Source organism: Siniperca chuatsi, linkage group LG7, assembly GCF_020085105.1.
Source record: "Siniperca chuatsi isolate FFG_IHB_CAS linkage group LG7, ASM2008510v1, whole genome shotgun sequence".
In the NCBI taxonomy this organism is placed as follows: Eukaryota; Metazoa; Chordata; class Actinopteri; order Centrarchiformes; family Sinipercidae; genus Siniperca; species Siniperca chuatsi.
This window is the reverse complement of record NC_058048.1, coordinates 6,233,734-6,246,342: the sequence shown is the minus strand read 5'-3', so window position 1 is coordinate 6,246,342 and position 12,609 is coordinate 6,233,734. Positions and strand designations below refer to the sequence as shown.

At 39.0% G+C, this 12,609-nt stretch overlaps 1 protein-coding gene and 1 pseudogene across 2 annotated transcripts; both read left to right on the top strand.

Annotated features, from left to right (window-relative positions):
• Positions 1 to 2,352: 2,352 nt before the first annotated feature.
• On the top strand, positions 2,353 to 10,872 carry LOC122879382 (heat shock protein beta-7-like). 2 transcript variants are annotated; one of them, XM_044203413.1, is made up of 4 exons: positions 2,353 to 2,816; positions 5,426 to 5,577; positions 8,456 to 8,566; positions 10,737 to 10,872. In XM_044203413.1, the coding sequence occupies exons 1-4, from the start codon at positions 2,570 to 2,572 to the stop codon at positions 10,746 to 10,748; spliced, it is 522 nt and encodes a 173-aa protein (XP_044059348.1). In that variant the 5' UTR covers positions 2,353 to 2,569; the 3' UTR covers positions 10,749 to 10,872. The 2 variants fall into 2 exon arrangements, with proteins under 2 accessions (XP_044059348.1, XP_044059347.1); XM_044203412.1 differs by lacking the exon at positions 10,737 to 10,872 and having other exon boundaries at positions 2,355 to 2,816; positions 8,456 to 9,645.
• On the top strand, positions 10,749 to 11,568 carry LOC122879065 (annotated as a pseudogene).
• Positions 11,569 to 12,609: the final 1,041 nt, after the last annotated feature.

Here is a 12,609-nt window from a genome sequence, read left to right as displayed (position 1 = left end):
AATTAGCACAAAGATTTCCTTTAATGATCAAAACATTTCATCTAATCTGGGGTTTTTAATACAGCCTAAATAACTTAATAACTCTTTTCTTCGTGGTACAAATCTCATCTGGTCATGGCTGTGGAAACAGGGTGGAACCACATCTGATCTTCCCAGCTCAGTCAGCCCTGAAAAGATCAGATCTCTGTCACAGAGAAATCCTAATATCTGAAGTTTTATTTCTGAAACTTATGATGTCTGTGACTGTTTGAATCCAATATATTAATACAGGACATAGAGCTATCTTATGTTCTGTATGTAGCAGTTTCATGTCAATAAATAATTCCTTTTGAGACGTTAGTGTATGCAAATGTGAACATGGCTAAAACAAGACGGGTCTACGGTTTTGTGAGGCTGTGCACAGCGGTGCTTTAAGCTAAATGCTAATGTCAACATGCCAATGCGCAAGACAATGCTAACATGGTGATGTTTGGCAGGTATAACGTCATGTCATTCAGACCATAACTACAAGCAAGTGAGTCAGAAAAAACATTCAAGTCAGCCTCCCAGTTGTACTTCCAAGTTGGAGATATCAGGAATTTGACAGTTACAATATCTCCCAAATTTTTTTGTGTCAAAATAACCATAATTGCAGTTATATCTAAATAAAATCCAATATTAGCACTAACACAATGGATTCAGCAGAAGTTAGGAGTTATATACACTTTCATTGCATCTGTATGTAATTTAGACTATTGAAATGATGTTGATACAAAGCTAGCAGTGTAACCATCTTGGGATAGTAACAATGTTGACGTAATGATGGCCGGGATCATGAATGTCTGTACAAAACTTCATGGCAATCCATCCAATAGTTGTTGAGATATTTCAGTCTGGACCGTTTGTTGGACCAACTGACTGACTGACTGATATCCCTGCATTTTACATTATCTCAAGGATTCAATTGAGAAGGAACTCCGCTGGATTCACACATGGATCAAGAAAAGTTTTTTCCAGCTACATTTCCAGAATTTCTGCCATTTGCAACACCCTGACAGCATTAAAAAAAAACATAGACATAAGAAACAGCAGTTGCTGGTCTTGACCATGGAGGATTTTGGCAATGATGGTTGATTTGACAATGATTAATTGATGCTCAAAAACGCTAATTGGAGCTTCTTTGATGTTCTTTTTCTCTCCTCAGCTGTTCTAACATCATTTCATCATTCCTTCTCTTCTGCCACTGTGTACCTCATGAAGATACATCATCTGTTAGAGGTCAGGAGAGATACTGTGTTCTGGGCTCTAGAGACCACAATGTGCCACCCAGAGACTAAAACTATTCCCAGTGGAGACACTGGACCTCTGGCAGGAGAGCTGAATAGATGTACTCCTCTACTGCTGACTGGGAAGAGTCGAAAGAGACAGCTGAGTCTCCACATTTTAAAAATGTGTCTATTTTCTATTACCCTGCACTTTTATTTTAGATCATGCCGTGTCATGGGAAGATTTTTAAAACTATGTTTTTTTAAAATATGCTGTGGAAGATTTTTTTTACGCATACTATTTTATAGTATTTCACCTCAGAGCACAAATTAAGACTGTCATATTGATATATGCTGCTTGTATTAACTGGATTGTTTCTGCTTTGTAGCTCACATATGAAGTGCCCCTGCTTTGACTGAGGTTACATTATCCTGAAGGGCAAAATGACATGCTGCTGAATGTCATTTTTCACATCCTAGAATGAAAAACATGCAGGCACACATACCATAAAAGTTTTATTATGACAGTTTTGAATGTCATCATTGACATGCAGCACTGCTTGGAGGACAACTGTGTTGTCAATAGGCAAATGTCACTTCAATTAAAGCTTTTAAAGAGGGAATGTAAAGGTCAGCTGGGGCTGTATATACTTTGGTTTTTATCAGAGTAAAAAACATTTTACACATTTTGTGATTTTGGCCTTGAATCTGTTCTATCAGGAAGCACTCTCCATTTCAGATTTGAACTTTAAATGTACCTGTTATTCCATTAGCAGGTTAGCAGAACTTAAATGGCCAATTTTCTCTTGCATTATTGATAAGGTGTTTCCATTGTGTGCTCGGTTAGTCTAACGGACAACCTGGCCACTCACCACTTTGCTATTTCTGACCACATGCTAGAAGCATCTCCAAGAGGCCCCCTTCAGCCTTATCTCTGCTGTGTGTGTGTGTGTGTGTCTGAATCAGAAGGGGTCTCCACTCCTTATCAGTCTGTCCGTTACATTCTTGGCACCAGTGGTTGGATAAACTGCCATTTATGGCTAAAGGAAGAATGCTATAGAGCCCACGCTGTGCTGTACTTACCCACAATGCACCAGGGCTTTATAAAAACCCACAACAAAGACCCCTGGACAGTGAATGAGAGGTTAATAGCTTTTGGTAACCTACTTCTTTGACTTGATTTTGCCAATATTTATTCTCAGGAGGCTTAACAGAAATCAAATCTGAGAAAAGGTCTTGTTTTCTTTGGCTAGGGTATATTTTGAGTGGGAGTGTGTTTTCCAAGTGTGTGTGCAAGTGTGAAAGGCTACTGCATATCCTCTGCTATGGCATCCCTGACATCCTCCAGCCGCAGATCCTCCTCATCCTACCGCTCATCGTCACGTTACAGCACCTCCAGTTCCTATCGGTCGGAGGGCTCACTGGGCGGATCGTGCGATTCTCTGGAGCCCCTTTTTGAGCCATTTCTTGACTCTGCTGATCATTCTAGTCGGTTTGGAGAAGAGGGCCCCGGGGGACCCAGCTGTCTGGCCCCCTTCAGCAGGCACAGCAGATCCTCCTATGGACACACTGGTAAGGGAACTGACTGTTTGCTAAGCCCTGTCCCCATTAGTTACTGTAGCTATGTCTATCAAGCTTGCTGTTATCTCACTGCAAATGCAGTTTGCAATGATAACGGTGGTGGATTTACCACTCAAAATTTGTAGTCATTTAATTACATGTAAGCTAAAGTTAGCTTGAATTGTTTGAAAATGCCATCTCCAGCTGACTTTTTAATGTTTCCATGTGACTCGTTTTAAAACAAGACTCCCGTAAAAGGGTCTTAAATATGCACTTGATGGCTACACACATAACATTGTGCTAAAAGTCTGCTAAAGCTGCATGTTCCAGGCAAAAAGTCAGCATCCTCACCATTTAGTGATCCATGTACAGTATATAACAGTATATTTTCACTTTTATTGTTACAAGAGAAAAGGCTTTTAGGACGAAGATGTGTTTGGCAAATGAAATGTTATTTTGGTTCGTGTTGGCTGGGTTGCTGGATTGTAAACGTCCCCAAATCCAATAAAGAACAGAACAGAGCCACTAAAGTTACCCTAAACTCTGATCCAGGACCAGCCTTCCACACAGTGAGGAAATACCAGTGGATTCTTTTTTTAACGTGAGCCCCACATAATAAGGTAATGCCTTGGAAGACCTTGGAAGTAACACACAGTTACAACTGTAGGTAGTAAGCTAGTTAGCCCAGCATGCTAACGTTTGCAGCTTACAGACAAACATACACATTCCTTACACTTTTCTTCTTGTGTTTTTGGTTTTGGAAAGGCTAAAAAAAAGACACCACCCTCAAAACTCTTTACATCCAGAGCATCACTCTTACTAGAGCCGCCTGAACAACAAAGCTTGACAGGCCTGCCGTGCCTAATTACGATTGCTAAACTATAACTGAACAATGTTCTGTGGAGGTCAAGCACCAAGGATGAATCACTGATCAGAAGGGTCAAGGGGTCAAAAGGCATCTTCGGAAAATCTAGACTAATAAATGTTATTTATTTTTGGTTATTATATTGTGAAAAAGTTACAGAAAGGCTAACTGAGTCTTTTTCTAGTGTCATCATGCTTAACCGCTCTACTGGAGCAGTTGAAGCTTTGGTACCTTGTTCACGGGCATCTTGGCAGCATGTTTTGAGGCATAAGGTGAAGCCTTTTTCATTCATTTTCTCCACCAGCAGGAAAGAGGCATTCGTTTCTCACATTACAGTGGTGGGTTGATAGAAAGAAAAATGCCGGAGAGAAGAAAAAGACCTGAGTCTCTTACGAGCCAGAGTCGTAAGAGCTTCTGTGCTCTGTGAGAAAAAGATCCAGACATTGTCTACTGGGCCACATAAAGAACTAATAGCAAGGTTAAAAAATAAAATAAAAAGTGCAAGTATGAAACACAGGAGCTTCTAATGACTTAATATGAAGTGTTACAACAGTTCTGCTGCCGCACAAAGTAACTACAATAAAAAAAAGGTTTATTACTGTTGTGACGCTAGATTAAAGCATATTCAATAATTGGGCTTAAATTTTATTTCACTGAGCCATTTGGAATATGTCACTACTCAAAGCAAATAAAAAAAGAAGACCCACAAGTGTTTGATGCTCCTACTGAATCTCTTCTTTAGTGAAATGTTTTTTCCCTCCAGACCGGCATTAAATCACATTTACAGCCAAACCAGAAGCTTCAGTCTCTCATGGCTTTTAATGGCCTTTGTGTTCCAGTCTGAACACAGAGTACAAAAACACCCCAAATAACTGCAATAGTGCTTGGCTTGAATATATATAAGATAAGACATTATGAAATACATAATTATGTGAATAAATGGAATAAAATGTAGAAATGAACCAGTAATTTGTGAAATAATTTAAGAAAACCATTATTATGAAATGTTATTTCATCATTCTTATTTTCATAGTAACATAATTTTATAGTTAAAATTTTCTATAATGAAATAAGTTATTTCATGATGTCCTTTTTCAAAAGTTCATAATGGCATTTCCCCCAATTATTTGATGTCGTTTTTTATTTCATAATGTCACTTTTTATGTCACTGATGCAACAACATCAATGCCAAAGTAATTCTGAACCAACCAACTAGAGGCTGCAATAAACTCCAATAAAACTCATTCTCATACTGTTATTATGAAAATAAGAATGATGAAATAACATTTTATAATGAGTTTTAATTATTTCTTAAATTAAATTCTTAAATTATTTCTCAATTTGTTGTTTGAAATGTATGAATGAAATTATATTAAGCATTATAAATTGAGTAGAAGAATTGCTTGAGAACATACTGAGAAAGAAAATGTTTAATATGTGTACAATGTAAATGTATTCCAAAAATACAAAATATTATGTAATTTATGAAAATAGATCCCACACTTATTCATATGGTGCCATGCTGTACATCATATTTCTCATACTTTTCATTTATACATTCTATATACTTCTCAAAATTCCCATTGACATTGCCATAATATTCCATTCATTGTATTCTTATTTATGTATATTTCTGTATGTATGAGCTGAAATGTTTGACCAACCATGTAAACATTCTTTCACTGCTCCAGATGTTCTCTCAAACCTCTGGATGTTGTTCTAAGCCTCCTGTGTTGTTTCTCTGCACCTCCTGTAGGTGGCGCTGTGACAGGCTGGCAGAGCAGTACAGGTGGTGCGGTGCGATGTCTGGGAGACAGCTACTACATGTCAGCTGACGTCAGCCAGTTCGAGCCGCATGACGTAGTGGTGATGGCCTACAACCACCATGTTGTCATTCACGCCCAGAAGGTGTGTGTGTGTGTGTGTGTGTGTGTGTGGGTGTGTGCATAGCTGTGAATATAAATGAGCAAAGGTGTGTTTTTGTACTTATGAGGGTGTGAGCGGGAACTAGCAGAGCATATGTGAAAATGATTCAAGTGTGTTTTCACACACACACTATAGACACACAACAGTTGTCATATGACTGCTGAAATGAATCAGAGGGAAGAAGGAACTTACTCATGTCTGCTATTTGACTGACAGTTTTAAGGGCAGTCAGTTGCATTTTGGATTGATCTGCAGCATTGACACCACTCAACATCATTCAATTTTACCATTTTCATGTAAAAATAAATCCAGGTAATCAGTGTAAAACCTTGGAATAATATTCAGACCGGCAAGTGAATCATCAACCAAATCTGCTTAAAGCCATTATTATATTACAAATACTGCTGATGATACTAAAAATACAAATACAACCGCAAATGCTACAAACCAGTGTCAAAATGATTAGTCATTTAATTGGTTAGTCGATCAACAGAAAATAATTCAACAAAATTTTCAATTTTGATTGATCACTTGTTAAAGTCATTTATCCCTTTTCTCTGTTTTATATAATTGTAAATGAATAGATGAATCAAATGATTACCAACTTGGGGTCACTAAAATGTGAGTTCACCAGATGATTAAGGGGATCAGAAAAAAAAAGTTTATTACAGTTATGTTTTATTTCTGGATTTTCTCTAATTTCTCTCGAAATTTTTTCTTGTGAAATACTGAACACTTTCACCTCCTCTGATCTCTAAAAATCCTTTAAATGTAACAATCTCCAGTCAAAGTGCTCACAACACATGTCCATTCTAAGGCCATAACCTCTGATGAGCAGTGGTTGAAGAATTATTCTGATCCTTAAACTATAAAAATTACAAATGTACTCTACTATAAAAAAATGACTACTATAATAGTACTTTACTACTATAGTCATAAAAATACTGTGTTACAAGTTAAAGTCCTGCATTCAAAGTTTTACTCAAGTAAGAGCACAGATGTTTTGACAGCAAAATGTACTTTAAGTATCAGAAGTAAAAGTACAGTATGAATAGCAAATTCCTGCTATTATGTTAGTTATATTATACTGTGAGATTTTTATTACTAATGCATTGCATGCAGTTTGTAGCATTTTAATGTTGCTAGAGATATAGCTAATATTACCTACGTTATATAATGTTGAGTAGTTTAATTGAAAAAACATAACAGATTTTAAGTTAATCATGTGTTTTGTAAGTAAAATCTGCAAAGTAACTAGTAAAGGTAGCTGTCACATAAATGTAAAGTACAGTATTTGCCTCTGAAATGTAGTGAAGTAGAATTATAAAATGGAAATATTCAAGTAAAGTACAAGTAGCCTACCTCAAAATTGTACTTTAGTAAATGTGCCCAGTTAATTTCATCCACTGATGATGAGGGATCACAAGTAGACATTACTTAATTTCTCAAGGTCACAAGCCAAAAAGGTTGGGAACCACTGAATTAATCAATAATGAAAATATCATCAGTTGCAGTCCTACTGTATATAGCATTGCTGACAAGCTGCAGCTGGCTGCTGTCCTGCCTTCTCTCTCGTTTCCCTCACAGTTTGACGTTAATCATGTTTAAAAGGTGAGAGAGTAGAAGAAGAAGGAGGGAGAGCCTCTGCAGCAGTAGCGAAGGAAGATCATTTTAACAGGGGTCAGCTGACAAATTGGCAAAAATCCACAACCGTTCAACTCGCCTTGAAGGAAGTTTTATAGAAGAAGAAAGACCACGCCTTGAACACATCCCATTTTCGTGCACAAGTATTTAAGCACACCCTATCCGTTCACTTGCCTTTCGACTCAGTTTTCACGATCGCTCGTTTTGGCTTAGATATACACGTTACTCGAGTTATAGTAAATAGTTCTTTGCTTACCTCACCATGGTCTGTGAGCTGGTACTCAGCTCCTCGGACCGCGATCTGTTTGGTGATCAATCCGTGGTCTCCGAATCTCCTCCGTTCATAATCACATCCACTCTTACGCAGCCAGCTACCCAGCCATCGCGCCCGCGCCCCGTTATCCATGTCCCTCAACACTGCATCACCATTACTCTCCATCCAGCAGCTACGGCCAGACACCAGCGAACTTACACACAGGCCGTAGTCGACATCGCCGACCTTTGGGAGAAACCTGCTCTTCCAGAAGCCTGGCTTCCGACCTCTTCTGGACCCACTCCAAACAAAATGTGGTTGGGGCAACGTACTTCGTCTTCCTGCCACCAGTTGGCTCCGGTCCATCATCGTACTCCTCCATCCATCTGTCCACAACCCAGATTTCTCCCCTCATCTGTTCACCACTCACCCTTCCTCCCCTCATTCCTTCATCCCTCTATCCCTCTACCCTCAGCCCCTCATCTGTTCATCCCTCGACCCTCACCCCCCATCCCTCGTCCCTCCCTCCAGACCCTCAATCCATCCCTCCTACATCATCTTGGCTCGCCTCCATCCGTAATACACAATAAACAATTCTAAATCCATATCTATATTGGCGTGGTCTTTTGTTAGAGAAAGGCCTGTAACAGCAAAAAATGTCTCCAGAGAGAACTAGTCAGAGTTAATTTCCTTCCCCTCTCCTCCCTTTCCTTTGTTTTCTTTTCTTTCTCTCTCCACAAGCTGAGCACATTGACTCTTTGTCTCTCTCTCTTTCACTGGCTCACACCCTCTTTTCTCGCCCTCGCGCCTTTCTTGGCCCTGTTGCTCTTTCTCACTTTCTCCTGCCGTCCTCCAGTGCTCGATGACCTTTCTTTTCATCGTCTTTTCTTCCCTCTGTTTACCTCTTTCCAACAGCATTCCCACAGCTCCATCTTTCTTTAACATTCTGTCTTTGTCCTTCAGGTACTAGACGATGGAAGCGTCAGTGACACGTTCACCCATAAGTCCCTGTTCCCTGAGGATATGGACCCCCTGTCGGTCAGTGGGACCCTTAACCCCAATGGTACCTTGGTGGTGAGTGTCCGCCGGACCACCCTGTCAGGTGGCCTGGAGCCACTGGGTGTCAACACCTACCGCAGTGAAGCTCACCTTTGACCTCTGGCCTTGTAGCAATTCTCACTGTATTTCAGCTACTCTTGTTTAGGATGTATATTTGATTATACTGTAGTCTTGTCAGTAGGGTTAAACTCATATGAGGCAGATAATAGCATAAAAAAATATGTGAATGAGGAATTACAGCTGAATGGATAGTAACTATTTGACCTACCATTCTGTCCATCCATCCAACGACTACTGGCCAGCTTGCTATGACATTTAGGATTAGTATTCATGATCCCCAGAGGCTGACTCCTCATGATTATAGTGACACCCTGACCTTTTGTCTAGCACCACTGTCTAATTAAAGTTTTCCTTTAATTTCTGTGACAAGGTATCTCATGAAGTAATGATCTAACAGGCAGAATGTTAAAAGATTGGTTGTCTGGAAACCTCACGATAAAGGCAAGTCTTTGCATCCGTCCAAGAAACTTGATGTTTTTACACTTTGTTTTTGTATGGATTAAACAAACCAGATGTTTTAATTATAGAGGTGCTGGTAGGCTGTTTTTCTTACCTTTGGACAAAGCCAGGCTAGCTGTTTTCCCCGGTTACCAGTCTTTGTTCTAAGCTAAGCTAAGCTAATCGACTGCTAACAATAGCCTCATATTTACAGTACGGACATGGGAGATCTATTAGTTTATTAGATCATGGTGTCATGGTGGATGGAAGGGGGGAAAAAAGTAGGTGCTTTATGTGAGTAGCATTGGTTGTATTATTTCTTTTGCTATGACAAACTGTATGTAGACTATTGAAACTGTCAGAAAATGCAATGAGTGTATGTTTAATTATTAGTTAGTATTTAACTGGTAGACTAAATACACTTTAAATTTGTGTTTTTATTTTTCCAATACAGTTTATCTACTTTTAAAGCTCATTTTATGTTGTAAATTCATAGTGTACATTAAAGTGTTAAAACTGATGTAATATGAATGAAGATTTGGTTGTTTTATAGATAAGCAATACATATGTGCATTTAATAAAATCTAAATAACAAATATATATAGATCTTGTTCATTGAAATAGTTTGTTTGATAATAATCAAGATAATTGGATTGACGCAAGGCTTTACACACAGACAAAATTAAATCTCATGCCTGTCACCACTCGTCTCCTCTACCTGCATCTGCACACACACACATTTGAATTACTAAACCTGTTCCATTATTCGGTCTTCAATTTTAGGCAATGTAATGGGGCGATCAGTATGAGGTCAGAGAAATTACGGTGGGTGGGGACACTTTTTTTTACCCTGTTATTCCACAGAAAGTGGGACAAGTAAGGATTTTCTTGATATTCTCTCTACAGATCAATATGGCAGGTAAATAAAATGTGTGTTGGGTTCATCTACTAAAGGAATTGTCCCAGCAAGTAAGTGTAGCAGGCCAGAATAAAGGAAGTATTAGGTTTTATTTTATATCAGAAATTTTGATTCTGATGCACCAAAATATGTCTTATTGTGGGGGGAAAAGGAAAGAAAAACATAAATGGACGAATGAAATAGCTTTTTTTGTTGTAATCAAGACCCCAATGTAATAATAATAATTCAAATGTAGACTATTTAATGACCTTTTAAAGCTTATTAGTTATAAAATTTAAATAATTTTAAAGAAAGCTTTAAAAAAAAAAAAATCATTTTAGATCTTGCTGAGGAGTTTATTTTCATTGTTAGCTACCAGGCTAGCCAGCTAACGCTAACTTCTGGCAGCTAATGCTAACATTAAGAGGCAAGCACTAAAGGATAGGTTTAGTTTTTGAAAGTCTATAACCTTTGTTTCAGTCACGGGCAAAAGGGTTATGGGCCTTTTTTTTAAGCTTGCGTTACTTTTTTTGGACAATGCACATTTGTTTCTTCTATATTTACATTACATTGTATGTTTTTTATTGTTCAGATAAACCTCTCTCAAAGTGTTCCCATTTGTTAGTTAACATTTCTTGGTGCAAGCAACCATTTTAACAAATTATGCTTTTAAAAAGTGATGGGGACAAAATTGGACATTTCAAAAAGTGGTGGGGACATGTCCCCAGCGTCCCTAGTGGAAATGACACCTATGCATGGTATCTGTCTTTTCATTGGTCTGAAAACCAGGTGGCAGAATGAATCTCTACGTGTTTGGCTGACATCTCAGTGGATGTCTGCTCACCAGCTGAAGCTCAACATCAACAAGACCGAGCTGCTCTTCCTTCCAGTGAAGGCATCTCCCCTCCACCAACTCTCCATCATTATTGAGAACTCTGTGGTGTTCCAGGCTTGGACTGCAAGGAACCTGGGTGTGATACCGGATGACCAGCTGTCCTTTGCTGCCAACATTGCTGCAACAACCGCTCCTGCAGATTCATCCTCCACGATATCAGATAAATAGGTCCGTTCCTCACCGAGGACGCGGTGCAGGTTCTGGTCCAGGCCCTTGTCATCTCACGCCTCGACTTCTGCAACTCGCTCCTGGCTGGTGTGCCTGCATGTGCCATCCGACCTCTGCAGCTCATCCAGAAAAGATTCTCCCACACTACACCGATCCTCCGCACCCTGCACTGGCTACTGGTGGCTGCTCGAATCCTATTCAAGATTCAATTTGCCTACCGTGCTGTGAATGGCTCAGGCCCATCCTACATCCAGGACATGGTCAAACCATACACCCCAGCCTGTTCACTACATTCTGCTACCACGAGTCGGCTTGCTACTCCCTCACTATGAGGGGGGCCCAGCTACCGCTCAACAAAATTACAACTATTTGCTGTCCTGGCTCCACAATGGTGGAACAAGCTCCTCATTGACATCAGGACAGCAGAAACTCTAGCTTCCGTTCCAGACTGAAAACTCATCTATTCCAATTGCACCTTGGCTCATAAAAAAAAACAAAAAACTTTTTCTGTCTCTTAGTGTTTCTAAATGTAGCACTTGAAGCAGTTCAGCATTTTTGATGAAGTTGATGTACTTGGATGATTCTTGCAATTTTTGGATTGTATCCACATGGTTGAAATTCACTTATTGTAAGTTGCTTTGGATAAAAGCATCAGCTAAATAAATGTTATGTAAAAAAAAAAAGTAATGGTGTCGATGTAGTACAAACAACATATACAGTACAATAATGACAAGACAGGGCCACCTGGCATGAATGTACATCATAAATGAGTTGAACAAAGGTAATATAATACCTTTATTTAACTATGAAGTCACATTGAGATTAAAACCTCTTTTACAAGTGAGACCTAGCCAAGACAAGCAGCATCCGACACATAACAGAAACAACAACATCAGATCACAACGGCAACAATAGGTACGACAAAGAAAAGATTACATAATACAGTGCATCAACAAGGCAGCAATATTTTGTCATGTGTTAGTTAGTTAATTAAATGAAGTAACTGCAGCTAGCAGTGACCACATCCATTATTCTAAGCTTAAAATCATTTAAAGAGATAATGGTGTTAAGCTTGGCCTGCAGATCGTTTCAGGACCAAGGACTGTAGAAGAACAGGCTTGTTTTGCCAGCCATTGTCCTTGTAGGAGGCACTTTAAACTGCAGCCATTTGTGCGACCTAAGATTATGACTTTTTTGCAAAAATAAAAATTTCCTGAAATTTGCCTGAAATGATCTTATAGACTGAAGTGTTCCAGTGTTGTAACCTACGCAACGTGAGGGATGACCATCCTACCATGCTGTATAAAGGTACAATGATGGGTCCTGAAGCTGTAAAAAGTATCACTAAAATTGAGTCAGAAAAAGGCCACCAACAAGGTAAATATTCTTCAAGAAGGTACCTATTTTACAGTACATATAACAACACATTAAGTTAAAGTTCTATTCATTTTTTTTTGGCCACTTCAGTCCAACAGATTAAGCTGAAAACACAAAATTACCTATTACGTTATTTAGTTGTTATGGCGAATGTGTTAGCAAGCAGTCGCCTATTTTACACATCGAGCAGACACAGAGCAACATTAGCATTCATTTGGAGTC

Excerpts from the sequence above, each read along its gene's own strand:
- LOC122879382 (XM_044203412.1), top strand. The coding sequence starts at position 2,570 with ATGGCATCCCTGACATCCTCCAGCCGCAGATCCTCCTCATCCTACCGC. Across the intron at positions 2,817-5,425 it reads ATCCTCCTATGGACACACTG|GTGGCGCTGTGACAGGCTGG; the intron begins GTAAGGGAACTG and ends CACCTCCTGTAG. Across the intron at positions 5,578-8,455 it reads TTGTCATTCACGCCCAGAAG|GTACTAGACGATGGAAGCGT; the intron begins GTGTGTGTGTGT and ends TTTGTCCTTCAG.